The sequence below is a fragment of the Pseudorasbora parva genome, chromosome 5 (assembly GCF_024679245.1).
Source record: "Pseudorasbora parva isolate DD20220531a chromosome 5, ASM2467924v1, whole genome shotgun sequence".
Lineage (NCBI taxonomy): Eukaryota > Metazoa > Chordata > Actinopteri > Cypriniformes > Gobionidae > Pseudorasbora > Pseudorasbora parva.
The window spans coordinates 23,497,792-23,520,152 of record NC_090176.1 but is presented as its reverse complement, the minus strand read 5'-3'; the positions used below and the strand labels follow the sequence as shown (position 1 = coordinate 23,520,152).

Genomic DNA, 22,361 nt, shown 5'->3' with positions numbered 1-22,361 from the left:
GAAATATGTTTTTTTTTATTTTTATAAACTGATATTTTATTTTAATTATAGATAATGTTTTAAGTATAGATAAAAACAGTGGTTGGTCTGTATCCAGAGTGAGTCCAGTAGTAAAACAATATCAGAGTTAAAATCTAGTACAGAAACTAGACACACTGACAGTGTCTACTCAAATCATTTGCCCATTTATGATTTATTATTCAATTTCAAATCCATTTAAGCAATCTTTCTGTCGTAGTCTGATGATTTTTCAAAGACAACTATGAGTTCCATGACATATTTACTGTAAAATAAAGTTAACTCCCATAACATGAAATTTGGCCACAATATGGCACTACTCCTTCTCCTTTTCTAATGTGGTGTGGTAGGATGTGAGAGGTCAGGGCCGGGCAGCAGCATTGGCTTTGCGATGAGCTTGGACACAGCGAGGTGTACAGAAAGAGTAGTCCAGGTATTCAAAAGGAATCTTCCCCAGCAATGACTCTCCGCACTGAAAGCATCTCCTATCAAAACAATGATGTTAATGATGAACTTTTCCTTTAAACACAACTTAAAGGACACAGTTATTTCTCCATAGAGAGATTACATCATAAGAAAAGATAATACCTGATGGTGGTGATACTGGTGAGTTTTACTCCAGATGTGGCAACATGTTCAGCCAATCTCCTTTCTGCAGCCAGAGCTCGCTGTGTGACATCAGAAATATGACAATCAGCCAATGACGAGAGGTCAATCGTGTAACAAAGAGCTACAGCAAGAGGAAGAAATAAAGTAGTCACCTTCTCTCTGTCACTAAGCGCCATGAACCTCCTCTTTTCCTCCTCCTCTTGCTGTTTCTTAAGTTTCTCTTCCTTTTGCTCTTTCTCTCTCTGTTTCCGTGCTGCTTTTTGGGCTTTCTTCTTCTCTGCCTTTTTGGACTCAATTTCTTCAGTCAGTGGTCCAGGAACCTTAAACACATTAAAGCAAATCTAATTTAAACCTGAAAAGGGCACATTTTAAATAATTTTAATAAACATTTGTATACCGTGGAGGTCTGAGACATTAGTATGATTTTTTTTCTTTAGTAAAAACAATTATAAAACTTTTTAAAACATTATTTTTTAAATTGAAAAACAATCCTTTTAATTAGTGGTCTTGGACCTTAAATGAATACAAAGGTTTAGCTTTTTTAAATGCCTATAAAGATTATGTTAACACTGCTAGTCATCATAACAATATAAATTTGTCTACCTGTGCTTTAGTGTAGTCATACTTGTCAGGGTGTTCGGCCATGTACTTTCTGAACGTGTTTCGGGTATCTTTTTCAGGAGCAACGCCATAGGGAGTCTGTCCTTTCTTATCCCTGAAAAAGAAATGGGCTTCTATTTAGAATTGAATGACCTGTCTAACCTCATGAAAACGTGTCCATATGCAGTACGTTTTTATTGCTCCTAACTGATTATTACAGTGATTTTGCATGTGCGTACTTATTAGATGGATCACTCCCTGCATCCATTAACAGCTTGATGACTGATTTCTGTCCAGCTGCGGATGCCACGTGCAGTAAAGTATAGCCTGCTGAGTCTATGGGCTTGTTGAGAAGACACAAAACCCTTGAGGTAGGATTCTCTTCAGTTTTTCTCTCTCCTCCATCCTTTTTCTCTTCCTGGTCCTCTGGTAGTTGCAGGAGGGAGCGTAATGATTGGATGTCTCCTGTTTTACAGGCGGTGTAGAGAGCATCCCTCAAACTGTATTCCCAAGACTCATCCACTTCATCTGAAAAAACATGAGGAACACTGTGTTTAATATATTTGTTAGTGCTGGGCGGTATACCGGTTCATACCGAATACTGGTAATTATTTTTGTTATATGTATTTTGATAATACCGCAATACGGGTATGTAGCTTAAAAAACATTCGGAATGCGGCGCATCGGTACTATTTGAGAGGGAGTCCCTTTTCACTGTTGCACTTGTTGTGAGAGCATAGCTAAGATCTCAAGGCTGAATCTGAAATCGCCCACTGAAGCATCATTCACTATTCCCTATGTTATCCGCTTATATTGTTCACTTTGAATGAAAACGAGTGTGTAAAGTCGGAAAGCCGTTGTGTGTACATCAGATGTACACTGGTTATTGTGGTGCAATGGGGGATTGAATGAGTCCACTCAATAATGTCCAAATGGCTGTCCCTTCAAATAATGGTTATGGGGATGATTTCGGATTCAGCCCTTGATTACAGCAGAGAATTCAAACTACACGCGGCACACACTTGAGAGCGGTTTCTGCGCGGAGAGCCATGATGAGATTAACAACTGATTCAGAGCGAAGCGAGTGCGTTTGAGTTTATGGAGCTGTTCCATATACTCTAGTGCTCTAAACATGAACTTGCATGTAGCGTGTATGCGCACATCACTAAAGCACATTTCATCATGTCTTCAAATAAAATGTATGCAAAGGACACTGATACAACTGTACGTCTGATCACGACAGCAATGACACCATAGATTATTCTGCTTTAAATGTTCTTCCTCGTTTCTCACTTGTTTTGGCAGTTTGTTGTTATATAGCGTTAGATTTTTAAAATGTTTAAGGTGCTCTCAACTCTGTTTTTTTCCTCTCCGTAGTCATATTTTAAAATTCATGCATCTGTAATGAGTTTGTTGCAGGTCTGTTTTTTATTGGTTGTCTTACCACAGCATCATTTTGTGGGGCTTTGCAAACCTGTATTAACTCTAGTGTGTAATTTTTCTACAATATTCACTCATCATGTCAGTAAAATAGGGGTATTCTAGTCAATCTACTGCAGCACTTCCTCTCTCAATCAGAAGAAAATGTCAGTCATATACAGCAAAACCGATATCGGCAAATATAGAAAAATACTGTGATATAATTTTTTAGTCATACCGCCCAGCACTAATATTTGTATTATACATTTTGAAAACAGTGGTGCTGCTAATATTTTTGTGGAAACTGGGATCCATTTTTTTCAGGAATCTTTGATGAACAGAAAGCTCAATAGAAAAGCATTTATTTAAAATACAAATATTTAGTAACATTATAAAAGCCTTTACAGTCACTTTTGAACAATTTAATGCAGCCTTACTAAATTAAAGTATTAATTTCTTTCTGACTCCAAGCTTTTGATGCTCAGGATTAAATGGGCCATGTTTCTGTGGCATAAAGGCTTTGTGGACACTGTGGGTTGGCTTCCAGCTCCAATATCAGTGTTTTACCTTCTTCTGGCTGATGTTTTCTGCCTTTGGGTTTCCTCCTACTCTTTGACTTCCTCTGAGTTTCTTTAGAGTCACCTTCACCTTCCAGTTCACCTTCTTCTGCAGTTTCATCATCTCCCTTTTCTTCAGTTACATCTTTGTTGCTCGAGTCTGAAGACAAATGAGATAAAAAAGATCATGATGTATATAATTTCTATCTTTACTAAAACTTTTTTCTTTTGTTCTGCAAAGGGCATTACCTTCTCTTTTCTCTTTCCGTTTCCTCCTTTTCTTCTTATTAAGCTGTACCTCATATTCTCGGAGGTCCAGAGTTCCCAGTGTCACCTCCACCATCTCAAGTGTTCCTGAGTCTTCACTTCCTGAACTTTCTACTTCACCCTCTTCTCCCCCTACAGGCACTGAGCAAACAAAAAAGAATGCCTTTAAAGGGTTAGTTCACCCAAAAATGAAAATGATTTAATTAATTACTCACCCTCATGTCGTTGAACACCCGTAAGACGTTGGTTCATCTTCAGAACACAAATGAAGATATTTTTGTTGAAAGCTGATGGCTGAGAAAGGCTTCAGAAAGGCCTCCATTGGCATTCAGTACATTCCCACTCACAAGACCCATTCCCACCCATAAAGGCACTAAAGACATCGTTACAACATCCATCTCACTACAGTGGCTGTACAATCATTGTACGAAGTGAAAAGAATAGTTTTTGTGCGCAAAAAAAAAAAAATCAAAATAATGACTTTATCCGCCAAGTTATTTTCTTCCGTATAGGTCTCAGACGCGAACTCATGCGATAGCGGCGCTCCTCCTCTTCTGGGTCATGTATTCGAACGATCTGAACGGAGGATCTGTGTCATATTCTCGCGCATGCGTCAAGTACACGTCAATAACTTGGTGGATAAAGTCGTTATTTTGATTTTTGTGCGCACAATAACTATTTTCGTCGCATTGTAAAATTATTCTACAGCCACTGTAGTGAGATGGACTTTGTATAGATGTATTTAGTGCCTTTATGGGTCTTGTGAGTGGGTCAGTGGAAGTGTAATGAATGCCAATGGAGGCCTTTCTGAACTATCTGATTTCAACAAAAATATCTTCATTTGTGTTCTGAAGATGAATGAAGGTCTTACGGGTGTCCACCGACATAAGGGTGAGTAATACATTTAATCATTTTCATTTTTGGGTGAACTAACCCTTTAAATAAGTGCAATTTAAAAAAAAATAATAATAATTTGAAACAAGGCATTTAAGACAGACGCACCATTAGTGTTTGGGATTGGATGACTAACAGGTTTAGGAGTTTTCTTCTTCAACATTCTCTTCGATGGACTGAGAATACTGGAGATTTCTGTGTCTTTTTCTGAAATTGAACAGACATTTATTTTAAAAGGAAAGAAATTAAAAGATTATTTAGAAAAATATTTGAAAAAGGGGTAAATCTCAACATACGATAAATATGTAGAGTTGAGAGCAGATCAAAGACTCGCTGTACTTCACTAAATGTTGCTCTACGTGTGGCAAAAGGAAGTACGCGGACTCTCTGATCTTTTTTGTCCAATGGTGCTTCACGACCTCCAAAAAACATGGTCTTGTTATAACTTGGTGCTCGCAGGAAGATGGCACTTGTCTCCTTCAAATACTCAGCCCAGCTTTCCAAAAGATCATGAATATCCTGTTTAAAATAGGGCATATAACATCAATAGAGTGCAACAGTGTCCATAATCGAATTAAAAACGATGGAGAAATATAAAACTACTATATATATATATATATATATATTAAAACAATTCAAGTTTATAGCAAAATGTGCACACAAATATTTAAGTATTTTCTGAGCTTAGGAGACCAACTCGATTAGTGGGTGGAGCTAAATAACTCTTTTGCCAGGTTTTGTGTGGCGACTTTCTGATTGGTGGAATTTTCTGTACAGCATCATGGGTAATGTAGTTTTTCAACACAATTTCTGCTGTTAAACCTTTATTTAATAAGATGAAAATAAGAAATAATGCAGGCTAACAGCTTCAACAGAAGAAAATACCATCTATCAATAATCTCATTGCTTAAAGTAGGGCTGTCTTTAAAGGGTTAGTTCACCCAAAAATGAAATTTCTTTCATTAATGACTCACCCCAATGTCATTCCACACCTTTAAGACCTCCGTTCATCCTCGGAACAAAGTTTAAGATATTTTAGATTTAGTCTGAGGGCTTTCTGTCCTTTGAATGTAAGTGTATGCCCACTTGCTGTCCACGTCCAGAAGGTAATGAAAACATCATCAAAGTTGTCCATATGTGACATCAGTTGGTTAGTTAGACTCTTTTGAAGCGTCGACAATACATTTTGGTCCAAAAATAACAAAAAATACAACTTTATTCAGCATTGTCTTCTCTTCCGTGTTCCTCAAATAAAGAATCAAACGGTCATGAATCCTGAATCATGATTCTGATCGCGTGTCAAACTGGCAAACTGCTGAAATCATGTGACATTGGCGATACGAATCAATCTGCTGCTGATTCATGACCGTTTGATTCTTTATTTGAGGTTTGAAAACAAACGGGGAAGACAATGCTGAATAAAGTCGTATTTTTTGTTATTTTTGGACCAAAATGTATTGTCGACGCTTCAAAAGAGTCTAACTAACCAAATGATGTCACATATGGACAACTTTGATGATGTTTTCATTACCTTCTGGACATGGACAGCAAGTGGGCATACACTTACATTCAAAGGACAGAAAGCCCTCTAAAGCCCTCTAACCCTTTAAAGGTTTAGAAGTTCATGTTTAAAAAAAGCAATTTCCCCATGACAAAAATGACTTTAAAAACCCAACTGTTGCACTCTATAACAATTCCATACTAGTCAGTGTTATTCAAGCTTTTATATATAACAAAGGGAGCAAATTCAAAATTGTCATTTATATGTCCATATCGTACCTTGTGCAGCGCTGCCTCATTGTAACGCCTTAGGGCCGCCCCTGCAGATTTAGGCACGTGGCTGCGGTTCTGAGAGTCCCTCAGTCCCTGCGCAGTCCCTCTCTTCGCTCTCACTGTGTACCGATGGAACGTCTTATGCTGCAGAATCTCTTTTCTGTACATTACACAAATCAATTTGGGGGTAAGAGAATTGATTCACTCTAAAATATTTATGCTTATAGAACAACTTTATAACTTTTCACTGACCCCTTAAAAACTGCTCCAGCAAAGTGTCCACCACCAGTCATCAGAATGACCCAAATAGTGTTGCTTGATATTTTTAGCAAAGAGGAAACCAAGTCTTCTTCATTGTCCTGTGAGTATGAATATGATAACCGAATTATAGATGAGACGGAAAGAATAGTATGCTGCAATCAACGTAGTCCTAAAATCTTGAAATGTATTGGCAACTTCCTGTATCTAAGCTCAATGGGTTTCTTGGCCTAAAATAATCTCTGTGGTAAACACCAGTTTAAGATATTTTCATGTTTTATGACATAAAATACATCAGTAATACCACACTCGATAATTTTAAAAGCTTTTACTCTTCTTGAAAAAGGTCATTGCCAGTAAGAGGCTGAATGGGACAAAAAATGATTGTTGGGGGCAATAAACATCTCGTCAAACATCAACATCTCATCTGAGATGGAATGACCATATTGGTCTTTTTTTAACCCTTTCTATGTAAATATTATTTGAACTAAACTCAGAGTAAAATTGGTAATGTTTGTAAATAATTTAGGTACTTTTTCTCCTCTCTTCTATCACTTTCTGTTTCTACTCAACTGCCCTAAACAATAAAGGCAAAAACAAAAAAAACGAACAAATCTGAGTAATGATGGCTATATTTACTCACTCTCTTGCTTTGCAGAACACAGCGATACAATGAGAGGTACTGTCCCTGCATGTTTTGAAAGACTATTTTGGTGGAACGTCGACATGGGGACTGATCTGTGTCCAGAGCACTGTCTTTCTCTTCAGGGGCTACTTCATCTCCAAGATCCTCATCCTCACTGTCTGAGTCTGAACCCGAAATGCTGGAAATATCACCTGTTGACAGAAGAGAAACGGGAAGATTACACTTATGCAACTGGATGACATAATAGAGTTCCTCACTGAGGTCATATAAGCATTCATGAATCTACCTGTCCCAGTCTTCTTCTCAAACTCCTCCACTGTGACCGCTGACCTTCCTTCCAGCCGTTGTCTCAGGTTGAAGCGGTGATAGTCGAGTTTATAATGCTCCATCTGATCAAAGATGGGGGCTGCATTAACGTTTATATTGCATTTCTTTCCATCCCTGACACAAAGCTATCAGATGGCTTTAAAAGTCTTGGAAAATAGCACAGTAGTAGTTTGGATGACTTGTATGTTACTTTTTATGGGTGCTTTTTGCAGAATCAACACTATGCTTAACATTTCTTGGTAGCACTTTATTTTGCAGTGTCTTTGTTACATATGTTACATGTACTTACCATGGTCATAACAAAAAATTATGCATAATTACTTGCAACCAACCTTCAAACAAATCCTAATCCTACCCTAACGTTATAGTAAGTACATGTCATTTTAAAGGTCCCGTTCTTCGCGATTCCATCTTTCAAACTTTAGTTAGTGTGTAATGTTGCTGTTAGAGCATAAATAATACCTGCAAAATTATAAAAGCTCAAAGTTCAATGCCAAGCGAGATATTTTATTTAACAGAAGTTCACTTTCAAAGCCTACAGCGAACGGCCGGTTTAGACTACAGCAGGAAATGCAGGGATGTAATGACGTCACTAGAACCGTTTGTTGACTAACCCTCCACCCAAAAGTACACGTAAAATAGGGGGCGTGGTCTTGTTGCTCCCACGTGGAGAAGAGCGCATTCAGCGCTTGCATCTCCCCGTTATGGTAAGAGGCGGGACCTTTCCAGGCAAAATGCGCTAAGCTGCTGTCCAATCACAACACGGGAAGCGCTGGCCCAATCAGAACTTGTTACGTGTTTCTGAAGGAGGGACTTCATAGAACAAGGAAATCATCAGGCCGTTTTTAGGACAGAGAAAACAGCGCTGTACAGATAAGTAAATTATGTGAAAAATACTGTTTTTTTTACACGCGAAACATGAACTCATGTTATATTGCACACTGTAAACATAATCAAAGCTTCGAAAACACGCGAAGAACGGGACCTTTTAATATATATAAAATTACACTCTAATAATGACACATTAAAATGAAGTGTAACCATTTCTTTCTACATTCATTATCGTGTTAAGGCCATTACATATTCCGCAAGAACAGAGAAAAAAGTTCTTGCTCTCAGGGCTGTTAGAACAAAATTATGTAATTTTGTTCTCGCAGCCCTGGTTTGGGAGTTTACGCAACTTGTTCTCAACACATCATCTAAGCAGAACTTTTTTCTTGTGAATGTCTGAGAACTATTTAGTGATTGGTCAGAAATTTTAAGTGGGCAGTGTTAATGCTTACAAACGGACATGGTCGGCACCTGCTTTTCTCATGAAGTATGGAATGTCCTGGCCAGAACTAACTTTGTTCTTGTTCTTGCCACCTCGAGAAAAAATGTATTTGTTCTTGTGGAGTATGTACCAAGCTTTAGGCAGCGCGTTTGAGCTTCCGCAAGAACCAATGAGGTTCATTCTTGTGTTTTACGCAGGTTCGTTTGAGCATCTGTTCATGTTCGCTGATCAATGTTTATATGTGAACAAAAGCCTAAGTTAAATTTATCATATAAAGTGATCAAGTGTCTTCAGAAAATTAGGACTAAACCACTCAATTAATATGGATTAGTTTCACAATCTCTTTATGAATGTTTTCAAGCATCAAAGTGGTAGTTGCATAGCTGTCAATGGAGGGACAGTAATCTCTCTGATCAGGGTTCTTCCTACATTTAATTTTTTTTGGCGGCTGCCCAAACAAATTTTTGTCCCGCCAAAGTCTTATTTGATGAGTTATTGTGATTTATATATTGATGTAGATGACTAATGCGGATGACAGGGCGCATGTTAACTGAGTGTCCATGCGCACTTTCTGTCTTCAAAACGATCACCGTCTGAGCTCTTTCACTCGCACATATTAATCAAAATCAGCTGAACTTACACAAAAGTAAAAGGTCGTAAGACTGACTCAATGTTCCACGTGGCACGTTTGCAATTTTTTTCCCTTGAATTGCTGTTGGGTGTTAATTGCGCTCAATAAACGCAACTCTTCTGACAGACGGTTCGCACATGCAGCGGCCATAAACCATACTTTCAAATACACGGAAAAATATCCTTATAAAGTGTTTTCTGTGATGACAAATCTTTTGCGTTGTTTTAACAGTCTGGATTCTGAACACAGTGTGTGTGTGTGGATGACCATGTCTGGTCAGCTAGACAGCCACCACCGAAGAACATTTCTGACCCAGGAAAAACCCTGCTGATCTCATAAAAATTATCTTCATTTGTGTTCCGAAGTTGAATGAAAGTCTTATGGGTTTGGAATGACATGAGGGTGAGTAATCAATGACAGAATTTTAATTACCGGGTGAACTGTCCCTTTAAGTACATTAAGAGATAATAATAATAAAACTTAATAGATGGTGTACCTAAGGCTGAAATTATCTGCAAAACAAAGATTTCTAGAAGGGTATATATATATATATATATATATATATATATATATATATATATATATATATATATACACACCTTTTTTTTCATAACTCAAAACTGATTGTGCCAGCAGTGTAATTAATTACTCATCAGGATGCTTACCTGCTCCTCACGACTCTCAAACCGACACTGACAGGCCAAGCAGAACATCCTGTCTGACACCTCTCCGGCAGATACAGCCTTTCTTGCTCCAGCATCTGTGAGAGTTGCGGGGTGAATGGTAAACACCTGATCAGCAGCCGTATGTATGTGGTCTCATTAGAGCAGTCTGACTCTCTTACCCTCACAGGAGGCTGTGTTAGAAGGCTGGGGCTGGGGAGGTTCGGGATCGCCTAGCAGTCCAGACACTTCTCTCAAACCTGCAGTCACTGTCTGATCAGCACACAGCGAAAACACACTCCGCAGCTCCGGGGATGCCATGGTTCAGTCGACAGAAGAAACCACATCACCTTAATACACGAGTAGTAAAAGGGAAGGGATGTGTAATGACAGCAAGAGTTTTGCAAACAACAGAACAAAAAATTGTGAGTGGCCTTTAGTCATTAACTGTTAAACTAAACATCCGATGAACTGGGACTGATAAAACCAAAGCAATGTCCATGTTTTTGACAGCTTATCTACAAGATGAGTAAAGCCTGATTCGGCGAAGGTAACTGCGCTCCTGTCTCTAAAATTCAGTTAAATTAACTATAAATGGAATCAAAGTAAATGTATTTATTTACCTTTTTGGCAAAAACATCGGTCCCTATACGGTGTGACTATATTTTCAGTCCGAATAAGCTGACGTGAAGAATATTACATTACGCACGTGTTTTCTCTACGGTGGCCGACAAGTGTCAAAATACTATAGCGAGAACGTCCACAGAGCATTAAAATCGGTTTGAACGATTTCTAGATTAGGACCCCCATGATGATATCCATGTGATTGTATCCGTTTTCTTAAAATATTACGGTAGCAATATAAGATGTTAAATAAGTAAATAACTGAGAAAAATAGTATGTGTGATAAGGCAACATTAATAGACTTTTATATTGTCATTCTACAAATTATAAATATTTAAAATATTTTATTTGTATTATATTGTTGCTCAGTTAATTTTTCATACACTCTAAATATAAATAGCACTAAAAGTGGATCACAGGGGAACCACTTGAAGTGCTAAATAGCACCTAGGGGCTATACAGAACAAAATGGTGCAAACCATAAGAGGTACGTTCATTTAAAGACTAGTCAATCACCATGTATTATCTTTTGCTCATGCTTCAATTTCTCTTATTCCTCGTTCCACATCATTTAAACTGAATTGACAGCTCTGTCAACTGTCTCTGAATCAACTGTCTTTTCGCATCCCACCACCACCACCCCATTCTCCTTATTAGATTTTAAATATGCCACTCTAATAAGTTTGCTATTAATGGAAAATCACAACCATGGCACAAGCTGTTTTGAATCACTTTTATGCTTTTCTGAGGTCTTTTTTTGTGTGTGTGGGGTCCCTGGAATATTTCTTTATGGAGTACCTTTAACTATAAATCCATGGGCTAACAGATACAGAATATCACTACATAGCACCTAGCACCTCAACCACCCCCAAAGAACCGCTGAAGAACCTATATATATATATATATATATATATATATATATATATATATATATATATATATATATATAGTATGTGTGTAGCCTTTGTATTTGCATATTGTTCTTATCTTTACACAAAAATTATCGTCCTGATGTTTTACATAGATAAAAGTCCCCAGAAAAAAAAGTTATACCAGTTTGGAACAACATGAGCATGAGCTTAAAAAAAATGACGATGCCTTTAAGGTCACATTAAATCAAAATGTATATTGTTAATTGTTATGCAATATTGCAGTATTTATTTTATTAATGATTTTATCCAAGCACTTTTTTTTTTGTTCCCTTAATCTTTATTCAAAATAACGTCCCCTAACTCTTGCAGTGTAATCTCTAATCTGATGATCTATTTACTGGCAAGGCAACCTATCACTCACATGTAGGGGGATCAAATGTCTCCTATTTCAGTTCTATTTTTATTTACAAGAAAAAAAAGATTTCATCTTTCTTAAAATGTCTATTGGTGACCAATAGAGCCAATATTGTGTGAGAATAGCCTAATCAAAGGTAGCCAATCACATCTTGGTATATTTTGAAGAAAAAAATGACCATCCAATCACAATTGAAAGTGAAGGCAGGATCTGACATCAGTGCCAGTTATAGAAAGCGTGGAAGAGATCAAGTCCTATGAAAATATGTCAAAAAGATGCGTGTGTGTATGTTTAAACGGGAAATGTTTTACAGATTAAATTATTAAAAAGGGAACAGAGTAAATTAAGATGTGACATTACAACAATAGCAAACCACAACCATCCAATGATGGACAAAATCAAGTCTCATCCTACATTTTTTCTTGTTTGACAAGCAGTTTTACTCAGATATACATCACAATAGGGAAGAAAAGAAGAAATCATGACTCGTTTCATGCTAACCCTACATTATTATTTTTCTTCTTTGAAATGACCCCATAGAGGTGTGTCCAAATGTATCCTAAAGTTTGAAAACTTCAGCACATCTGTTTGAATTTATCATTGCCAGAGGACAATCTTTTAAATCTTGAATCATTACACTTCTTTTCATGAAATTCAAAGAACATTTTAACTGCTTTCTTAGAAATATCAAATAAAAAAGAAGTTAGAAATAACAAAATACATGATGGAAAAAGTCACTATAGTGTTACGTCTTTATTGCAGCATAATTTTACTAAATAAAAAAAAATAAAAAATGTTGTGTTGCAGTTGTTGATGTTGTGCTCACTTCCGTGCTCCTCTTTTTCTCACTGGCTTTTTAGTAGACTTATTCTGGCTGGATGAGCCTGGTTTACCAAGGAAATTGAGATCAGAGGAATATCAACAGCACATTATTCTGCCAGTTCAGTATCTGCAGACTCCAGAACTCTAGAGATCATGACAAGCTGTACCTTCTTGTATGTTTGAAGAAGCTTCCACCAGTTCTTTCCTCAGCTGCTCGCTTTTGAGCTTCAGATTACGCTCCTGCTCCTGTAGGACGCTTTCCTCCTCCTGCAAACTTCTCAGAACAGCTTGCTTTGACTCCATGGTCCTGTAACAAAATGGATTTGAAGAATAAGATGCCTCTATGGACAACAGAACTACATTTTTCAAAAAATAATCAAGCAATAACACAACGTTGTAACACAATGTTCTTTTGGAAGGATCAAATTGAACAATATAAACAATAGTGTTACTGGATTTGTCATACCTAGACAAATTTAATTCTTCTAACTGATTGGCAAGACTTTTCTTCTCCTGCATGAGAGTGTCCAGTTCAAGCAGTGAATTGCAGAGGCCTTCATCCATCTGGACCATCATCATCATCCTTCGGTCCAACTCCTCTCTGCTAAAGTGATATTAATAGGAGCTGACTCATGTTTGAGATAGGAAGGGCATCTAAAACCCTGATACATGTAGCTGAATAATTACTTAATAAATGATTGCATAATTACATTTTAAATAGGCCATTTTAAATAAGTTATTCTGTAAAATATTAAACGATTTGGTTTTTCTTAAAGGGATAGTTCAGCCAAAAATAAAAATTATGTTATAATTTATTCACCCTCAATTTTTTCCAAACCTGTATGAGTTTCTTTCTTCTGCTGAACACAAAAGAAGATATTTTGAACAATACGGGTAACCAAACAGTCCTGGGGCACCATTGACTTCCAGATAATGGAAGAGAAAAAAATTGATGGGTTTGGTTAAGAAAACATCCATATTTATCACGTGAAATATCTTCCACCACACTGCCTGCAATTTAGGAAAAAAGCGTAACTCATATGACGTCCGACGTAGCTTACCACGAGAAACAACTTCTTTGTAAATTGAATACGGAAGCTAAGTATTTATAAAGTTTTCAATATGTATATCGATTTACTTCCTAAGGCCTTTAATAACCACCTGGAGCCGTATGAATTACTTTTATAATGGCAAGGATATTATTTAACTCTCAAAAGATAACAGCCCCTTTAACAGCCCTTCTTTGTTCCTTTGTGGACACTTTTGGGCAGGGTCAATGTTATATCAATATGTTCAATAATATAAACACTATCAATTCATGCAGTTTTTTAAAATGATTATTTACCACTAAAAGTACCATATTTTTATATAAAAAAATTTTTTGTGTCTTTTTAAAAAAATATTTAATAATAATTTAACTTCAGTAAAAAAAAAAAAAAGAAAAAAAAAATTCCAGTATGTTCAGATATATATATATATTTTTTTAGGTATATGCATAGGGTATATGGTTCAGAGAGCCAAAACCTAAAAATGTGATGACTTTGGGGACATCTGGTGACCTATGTTGGTATAAATGTAAAAATTTTCATTAGCCACTAGATGGCAATAATAGTACCCAATGGCTATACTTTATAAACCATTGTTTTAACGAATTGAACCTCTTACGTTTTACATTTTATCAAAACAAACCTTTGTTGTTTAGACTATACAAACATGCCAAAACAACTCATTATCTGAAAGAAGAATGTCATAGTATACCTTGAGGGTAAGTAAATTATGGGATAATTAAAATTTTGGGGTGAACTATTCATTTAAGGTTAAATGATGGTGGCATCCTATGATTTTCCTACTATCTTACATCATAAATAACTCATACATGCTGACTCTTTATTGTAGATAGATAATTATGGTATAGTATTAATTACCATTTGTTAACATCTTTATTTACTTGCTCCACCTCGTCTTTGGTAAGTTGTAGTTCAGTTTTGGCATCATTGAGTTGTTTTAACAAATCCTGACAGCGAAAAACAAAACGTGAGTCACTCAAATGCGTGTAGCGTTCGTATTAGTACCGTGGATAAACGCGTGACCGCTCGATGCTCACCTGTATTTCCGTATCGTCTTGAAAGGTGATGTTTAAAGAATTTCGTGGGGTCTCCATTACAGCGTTTTCTCTCACAGGAGGACGCACACGTAGAGCGTACCAAATTGGGATATCTTTTACTTCACACAGTCTGCAAATAACTGATACTTCCCGAGTAAAATTTGATTGGATGATTAGCCACGTTTAAAGCGGCTGTGAAATACAATATAACGTTACACGCAAATGACTCCGCAAAGCTAAAGTTTATTTTGGATTCTATATAATATATATATTTTTTTGCTTGACGTTTGCACGAGACTGATACTAATAAATAAACGGATCATTAGAATGATTGTAACGTATCTACAAATATACAGACATTAACAATATTTGAAACGTTTACAATCAAATATATTTATATTTACTGAGTTCAAACCTTGCTTTTGAACTTGCTTTTGGACTTTTGTCATATCCTTCTGAAACGAGACCCCTCGAAGCCCGGATAGCTCAGTCGGTAGAGCATCAGACTTTTAATCTGAGGGTCCAGGGTTCAAGTCCCTGTTCGGGCGGAATAATTTTTTGTGATTGTGAAATAAAAACACTGATATTATACAATAAAAATAGTAGTTAAGTGTGTGTAAGAACATGTGACAATTAAAAACAGCGTAAAGAAGAAAAACAAGCATTTGGTTGGCCACTGAGAGTGCACATTATGTAACAGGAAGCTGGCGAATAGTACTTAAATGGCAGTCAGCATGAACCTACACAGCAAACCTCAGTAATGCAAACCTCACTCATGGAGTACACACTGCTTATCATCCTCTTTTTCTTTTTAGCAGGACCATGTTTATCTCTGCCTGCTCAGGTAACTGAACGAGTCAGTGTATGTTTTGTTTTTATTAATTAAAAACGACATATTTTGATATAGACTACATTTGTTCTGCAGATTTCCTCTCACTCAAATTTTGGAGCAAGAAGGCAAAGGAGAAGCTACTCTGGTAAATTGTATTGTATAATCATTGAAAATCAATAAAGATATTACAGTTACATTACATTTTAAGTTACATTACATATCTCTTTCCCAGATGATATTGAAGAAAATAACCAAAATGCAATGGACAAGATCATAGATGTAAATGACTATCAAGGTAAAGCTTTTGCAGTTTAAGTCTGTGAATGTTCTAGCTTCTGTTTTACTGTAATGTCTCTTAAAAATTGTCTCCCAAAGAACCTTTCAGTGAATGGTTCTTAAAATACGCTTCTTCTTCTTTTTTTGTAGTGTAAAGAACAATGTAATAATCTAAATAACTTTTTTTCCACTATACAGGACATTTTGTGCAATGGAAAAGTTACATGGATGTTAAAGGTTCTTCATGGAACCATAAATGCATATAAATAATCTTTATTCTTCTGCTATAGGCGTCGTTTCCGTGGATGGCACCAACCTGAGAGAAGGAGATATAGCCGTATCGGGTAGGAGTCAGAAGAACTGTTTTGCCAGGAGCTGCCTGTGGACCAAATCTGTAGATGGAAATGTGTACATTGCATACTCACTCTCTCATGTGTACAGTAAGCAGCCTTTTTTATTTTCATATACAGTGCCACAGGAGTCACTAAGTTAGTAAATCTTGTTATCTGCTTTCGATTGTTCCTCTGCACAGGCGAAGCAGAGGTGAAGAACATTAAGAAAGGCATGGAACTCATTGAACAGGACACCTGCGTGCGCTTCGTGCCCAGAACTCACCAGAGGGACTACCTGGACATTCAGCCCAAAACAGGGTATAAATATCATGTTTATTTCCTGAGATGTTGCATGATTGTCCTGAGTGATTTTCATCATTTTTTATGATTAAAACATAGGTGCTGGTCATATCTGGGGGCACGTGGTGGTAGACAAACCATTTCTCTACAGACACCCGACTGCACTGGGTCAGGGGTCACCGTTCATGAGCTAATGCACGCGCTGGGCTTTGTGCATGAGCAATCCCGAGCCGACCGGGACAAGTATGTCACCATCATGTGGTCCAATATATGGAAAGGTAAAGTAACATTCATATATTCCATATATACTTAAAAGTCAATTTTATCGCTCACATTCTTCTGCTCACAAATATAGACAGGCTGAGGAATTTTGAAAAGTTTAAGACTAACAACTTGGACACCCCCTACGACTACGGCTCTATCATGCACTTTGGAAAGTATGTTGACATACATTTGATATGATAACTCAGAGATATAAGAAACTGCAGTTATGTAATTGTATTCTTGGTCATTTCAGGTATGCCTTCTCTGAGGACGGTGAACCTACTATTGTACCAAAAAGGAACTGGAATGTGAAGATTGGACAGAGATTTGGGCCCAGCGACTTGGATATAATGAAGATTAATAAACTGTATAACTGTAATGTGTAATGAAATCTATTTACAACAACAGATGATCCATCACAGGGCTAATGTCTGATATTATTATTAATGCGTTAATGCTTTTACTTCTTTTATTTTAACATTGCAACATTATATATTTAAAGTAAAATGGCAGATTGTGACGATTGCTTGATAATCAATATAATAAGTAATTATTAGGAACATTCTTTAATGCTGTTATTATTTCTATATTCTTTCTTATCCTGTTTTTGACACATTACATTAATAAACCTCGTCCATAAATATATTTTCTCTGATTTTTCATTTAAGCTTTCATTGCATTGCAAAATAGTCATTATTATATTATAGGTGGGGTCTCCAAAATGACAGTCAAATCAAGTTAAGTAAATGTTCAAAGTAGTGTTCAGAGCCGAATGATCTCAGAGCTAATAAATATGTAAGGAGGCATCAACACTATGAATTACACAAGGGGAATTTAAAACAAACTGTTATTTGCAGTAATGCAAAAATGATAAGTTTAAGAAAAGTGTGAGGGTTTGTTTATCTGCACCACATTTTGGTAGAATATATACTGCCCGAATGATTATTAAGATGAAGTTTATACATCAGATAAGGATGAGTTTGGACATGCACATGTTGTGCTTGGTCAGAGTGAATAACGCAAGAATCAGCAAGACTTCAAATCGCCATTGTAGTGATCAGTTTTAAAAATGCTGAAGTGTCAAGTAAGAACTAACTGACAGCAACATGAATACTTTCCAAACCTTTCATTAGGGAAACACATGAATATCAAATAATGACACGCTACGTCTCCCCTAACCCTCCATTTGCAACCTGGAGTGAAGATGGGTGTTACCCTGAGTGTATATATTCTTGCTCCAAGGGCCTTAACTTTAGTTTAGTTTACATGCCAGAACACCAGGACGCACTCAAAAGTGACGACCAAGATGCTCTGTGTGGGTATTTTTGTGGGATTGGTGTTAGAGTCCTGGTCTTTACCTGTTCAGGTAAGAATACTACTGCAGTTTAGAGTTTACTGATATTATATACTATACCTGTGAATAAATGTTATTTCTTTTGTATTAGAACTCCTCATTGGTCCATCAGACGAGGCTAAGGTCAAAGAGAGAATATACAGGTAAACTGGTACTTTATGGAGAGCAGAGGTTGTTGTATAATGAATTGATGTACCATTCCTAAACCCAACAGAGCAATACGTGGACCCAGAGGAAATGAATGCCATGGACAGGATCCTCCGAGCAAACCAACGTATGTGCATGACAGATCCAAACCTAGATTTACATGGAATTACTCCTTGAGTATGAAACATGTGGTTATCTTTCTTCACCAGTGTCTAGAGGTTTTCCATTGCGGGAGGGTGACATACTGAGTTCAGGATCCCGCAGTGCCATCACATGTTTAGGAGATTCTTGCCGCTGGCCCAAATCTGTTGATGGTTTTGTGTATGTACCTTACATCATGTCCCCACTATACGGTGAGTAAGATTTCTATATTAAACTCTTGATAAACTATTAGTCCAAGTTAAATCAAAGTTTTTGGTATGAAATAATACATTTTAAGATTTGTGTCTTAACAGATGACATGGACAGAATCACCATAGAAACAGGAATGTTGGACATTTCCTCTGCCACATGTGTGAAGTTTGTGCCTCGCACACATCAAGCAAACTTCCTTAATATCCAGTCTAGATTTGGGTGAGCACATTGCAGTCATATTTTATTAACATGCTCTTTAATATTTCCTCTTACACAGTGTGATCCTAATTTTGAAAGAGTCTTTAGATCCTTTTGAAAATATTTATTTTTTTGAAAATGTTATTATTTACATGTGTGTGCGTGTGTGTGTGTGTGTGTGTGTGTGTGTGTGTGTGTGTGTGTGTGTGTGTGTGTGTGTTCAAATGTTTGTGGTCAGTACACAGATAAAAATGTATATTTTAGTCAGTAAGGATCCAATAAATTGATCAAAAGTGTGACAAGACATTCTATCTCAAATAAATGCTATTCTTTTGAACTTTCTATTCATCAAAGAAATAACTGATCACAGTTTCCACAAAAATATTAAGAACAACACACAACTGTTTTCACAGTAATAGAAATAATAGCCCAGTAATGTTTCTGAAGCACCAAATCTGCCTATTAGAAAGATTTCTCAAGAATTATACGACAACGAAGATGGGTAATGATGCTGAAAATTCAGCTTTGTCATCACAGGAAAACCCCAAAATTTTGAACAGCATTTATTTATTTATTTACTGTTATTATTGTCATCCACTGTCGTCCTCATAGCTGCTGGTCATATCTGGGAATGATAGGAGGCAGTCAGACCCTGTCTTTGCAGTCTCCGGGCTGTATGTGGTCAGGAGTGGCATCCCATGAGCTAATGCACGCTCTGGGATTTGTACACGAGCAGTCCCGCTCTGATCGTGAGCACTATGTTTCCATCCTGTGGGAAAACATCATAGAGAGTAAGTTATTGAAACCATCGTTGTAATTATTGAAGCCGATGTGTTCAATACAGTGATGTAAATGGTTCCTTTCAGATCAAAGGCACAACTTTAGGAAGTATGAGACAAACAACCTCAATACAGCATATGACTACAGTTCCGTCATGCACTATGGGAGGTGAGTATTGGAAATCTACTGTACAGTATGCATGCTTCTGCTAAACTATTAGTGGATAATCTGAAATGCATTAAAAATGCAGTCCATAGTTGTTTAAACATTCCCTTAAACCAGACAATTTTGCCTCTTATAAATGAGGCAATATAAAATGTCAGATGTTAAATGAATGCTGATGCACACACAGGTATGCCTTCTCAGAGGATGGGGGACCCACCATCATCCCTAAACCAGACCCTTATATTCCCATTGGCCAACGAGATGGACCAAGTCTTCTGGATATTCACAAAATAAACACCTTGTATAACTGTGGTAGATATTACAGTCATTTCACTTCAGTAAATTGTAACACTTTACAATAACTAACATTAACTAACAATGAGAAATACAGTTGTTACAGTATTTATTAATCTTTGTTAATGTTAGTTACAACTGATATTGTTAGTTCATGTTTGTTTTATACAACTTTTAAATTTTGATAGTGTTTTTAAGTAAAAAATATTTTTCATTGTTAGTTATGTAATGAATTAACAAATGTTAAAACAAAACCTTATTGTAAAGTGTTTACTATGTAACGTTTACTATGCTTCCTGTCTGACTTGCATTTTTCTTTCTTGTGTCCTCTAGGTGGCTTTGTGTGACACATCATTTATGAAAGAGTTATATGGAATGGACCCACCATAATTCACTGGGCAACATTTATTCACATTCCTTCGTTTTATGATGCGCTGATCATTTCAATTTTGGAAATTAACATTTGCAAATGCATGATTTAAACTAAGACACATGCACAATAAAATCGTTAATTTAACTCGATGGGAGTTAATTTTAACACTTGTATGGCGTATGTATAATTCACACTGGCCCGAGTTAAATTAACATTCTCAAAAGTGTAAATAAAGTATCACTGACTCAAGAGTTAAACATTTTTTGTTCTTATTTACCAGTAATTATTTACATACTTCATACATACAGCGTTACATGTATACATACATACATGTACTCCATAAAATGATGACGACATTGTGACACAATTTAGTTACATAAACAGCTCAACTATTTTACAGCATAGAAATGCATTTTTGGGCAAATTACATATAAAATTATCCACAATAAAAAAACTTTAAAGGCACAATATGTAATGTTTCAGCATTAAAAATAGAAAAGATCACTATATCTATGTTATATATTTTTTAAGTTGTGTGTTTACATTATCCCGACAGTTCCAATTAACTTCTAAATCCAGAGAAATTAATATTTTAATTCGAAGACACGGACCGTGTCTTTATTTCCGTTATGTCGCCCGTCTTTCACGTCATATCCACGTTTGCGTCTTGCTTCCTGCGGAACTTCGGCGGAACCGCCAAACTCAAAGAGGAACACTGACAGTATAAGGGGAACACCCGTATAAAAAAGTCTGTACGATAATGGATCATGACTACTCTTTGCCTGTACGTTTTGCCAGCCCAACAAAGCGCAAACGTACGGGTGAAAAAAAATGACCCGAGAAGATTTTGGGACAGTAGAAGAAGCAAGAGACGTGTAAACCTTGGAGAAGCCTTTGAAAGATGGCGAAATTTTCGTGACAAGCTCGGACTGCAGAGAGATATGCTGATCTCGCTTTCGTTTTAATAAACAGGTAATTTAAGTAACCATTCAGCTAACATAATAATCATATAATCATAACATGCTGTATGTTTGCATATTGCATAGCGATCTTGACCACATTGAGACGCGTTTAGCTGAATACGTATACATTTTGTATTGCATCGGCTTTTCAAACAGGCGGATTCTGTGTTTTTGGAGACTGAAACTGAGACTTTTTAAAACTGATTCAAAAGTATATTTATATCCGTATATTTGGTGACACGATGATGTCATGTGTAAAACGCAGATGGACTAGCTATTATTGGTTTTATATGTAGCTGGAGAAGGTAACGTTAGCTTCATAAGGTAATATGCCACTATCTTGGTCAATTAATATAAGGTGACCGTCACTTTTATCATATGTTAATACTAGCTACATATAATATCGATTTAATAATGATCTACTTATTCATATATCTCTGAGTTCCAAAATAAATGTTTATTAGAATGATTGATGAACGTGGGGAGCGACACAGCGCGTGTTCCAATGAACAACGTATTGCTGGTGCTGGTTCTCTCAATTACTATGTTTTATGTTGGTAATGATAAACTAAATTGAAATGTATTTCCTTATTGAACAGTTGATACACAGAATGTTCGACAATCGCGGATGCCATGTCAACATATCTATAATTTGAGTAACTCAAATAATGATGCACGGTTAATATGTCAACATAGCCTACCAACTTATAGGTGTGTTGACATAGCCACCGCCCGCACAACATTCTGTCTCACACATTAGCTAACGCTACTGATAAGTTTGTTAAGTAACGGTAGCTCGCTGCTATTTCATTAGATTGACATTATATAAAGTGAAAAGCCGTAACTAAACTTAACTATAATAGAGATGTAATATAACAATTACCTTGTCAGTGAACATGTTTTCTGCTGGAGATGCCAGATTCGCTGGTTGACAATGACAACAACTCCCATGAGCCCAC

The 22,361-nt window shown here is 36.5% G+C and overlaps 4 protein-coding genes and 1 non-coding gene across 9 annotated transcripts; 3 read left to right on the top strand and 2 right to left on the bottom strand.

The window, feature by feature from the left end:
* Positions 1-174: 174 nt before the first annotated feature.
* ankzf1 (ankyrin repeat and zinc finger peptidyl tRNA hydrolase 1) lies at positions 175-10,690 on the bottom strand. Of its 3 annotated transcripts, none has more exons than XM_067443553.1 (16): positions 10,559-10,690; positions 10,117-10,264; positions 9,938-10,032; positions 7,328-7,430; positions 7,039-7,232; positions 6,390-6,496; positions 6,144-6,297; positions 4,661-4,883; positions 4,473-4,571; positions 3,453-3,611; positions 3,214-3,363; positions 1,467-1,755; positions 1,231-1,342; positions 780-947; positions 607-686; positions 175-503 (listed from the first exon to the last, which is right to left on the bottom strand). In XM_067443553.1, exons 2-16 carry the CDS (start codon positions 10,253-10,255, stop codon positions 380-382), a joined length of 2,196 nt encoding a protein of 731 aa, XP_067299654.1. In that variant the 5' UTR covers positions 10,256-10,264; positions 10,559-10,690; the 3' UTR covers positions 175-379. The 3 variants fall into 3 exon arrangements, with proteins under 3 accessions (XP_067299654.1, XP_067299653.1, XP_067299655.1); XM_067443552.1 differs by having other exon boundaries at positions 10,117-10,284; positions 10,558-10,689; XM_067443554.1 differs by having other exon boundaries at positions 1,467-1,757; positions 3,225-3,363; positions 10,117-10,284; positions 10,558-10,689.
* Positions 10,691-12,583: 1,893 nt separating this feature from the next.
* Positions 12,584-14,929, bottom strand: si:ch211-167j6.3 (kinetochore protein Nuf2). The gene is made up of 5 exons (XM_067443549.1): positions 14,772-14,929; positions 14,593-14,681; positions 13,134-13,271; positions 12,835-12,974; positions 12,584-12,729 (listed from the first exon to the last, which is right to left on the bottom strand). Exons 1-5 carry the CDS (start codon positions 14,826-14,828, stop codon positions 12,668-12,670), a joined length of 486 nt encoding a protein of 161 aa, XP_067299650.1. The 5' UTR covers positions 14,829-14,929; the 3' UTR covers positions 12,584-12,667.
* Positions 14,294-17,410, top strand: hce2l2 (high choriolytic enzyme 2-like 2). 3 transcript variants are annotated; one of them, XM_067443547.1, is made up of 9 exons: positions 14,294-14,432; positions 15,587-15,615; positions 15,697-15,748; positions 15,836-15,898; positions 16,170-16,319; positions 16,412-16,529; positions 16,611-16,789; positions 16,867-16,948; positions 17,029-17,410. In XM_067443547.1, exons 4-9 carry the CDS (start codon positions 15,865-15,867, stop codon positions 17,159-17,161), a joined length of 696 nt encoding a protein of 231 aa, XP_067299648.1. In that variant the 5' UTR covers positions 14,294-14,432; positions 15,587-15,615; positions 15,697-15,748; positions 15,836-15,864; the 3' UTR covers positions 17,162-17,410. The 3 variants fall into 3 exon arrangements, with proteins under 3 accessions (XP_067299648.1, XP_067299649.1, XP_067299647.1); XM_067443548.1 differs by having other exon boundaries at positions 14,351-14,432; positions 15,590-15,615; XM_067443546.1 differs by lacking the exon at positions 14,294-14,432 and having other exon boundaries at positions 15,495-15,615.
* Positions 15,247-15,319, top strand: trnak-uuu (transfer RNA lysine (anticodon UUU)). Its single transcript has one exon. It is a non-coding gene; the product is annotated as a tRNA-Lys (tRNA).
* A 665-nt stretch (positions 17,411-18,075) lies between the features above and the next one.
* On the top strand, positions 18,076-20,527 carry hce2l1 (high choriolytic enzyme 2-like 1). Its single transcript, XM_067443550.1, has 9 exons — positions 18,076-18,141; positions 18,221-18,272; positions 18,344-18,407; positions 18,493-18,629; positions 18,732-18,849; positions 19,441-19,619; positions 19,695-19,776; positions 19,961-20,085; positions 20,401-20,527. Exons 1-9 carry the CDS (start codon positions 18,082-18,084, stop codon positions 20,412-20,414), a joined length of 831 nt encoding a protein of 276 aa, XP_067299651.1. The 5' UTR covers positions 18,076-18,081; the 3' UTR covers positions 20,415-20,527.
* Positions 20,528-22,361: the final 1,834 nt, after the last annotated feature.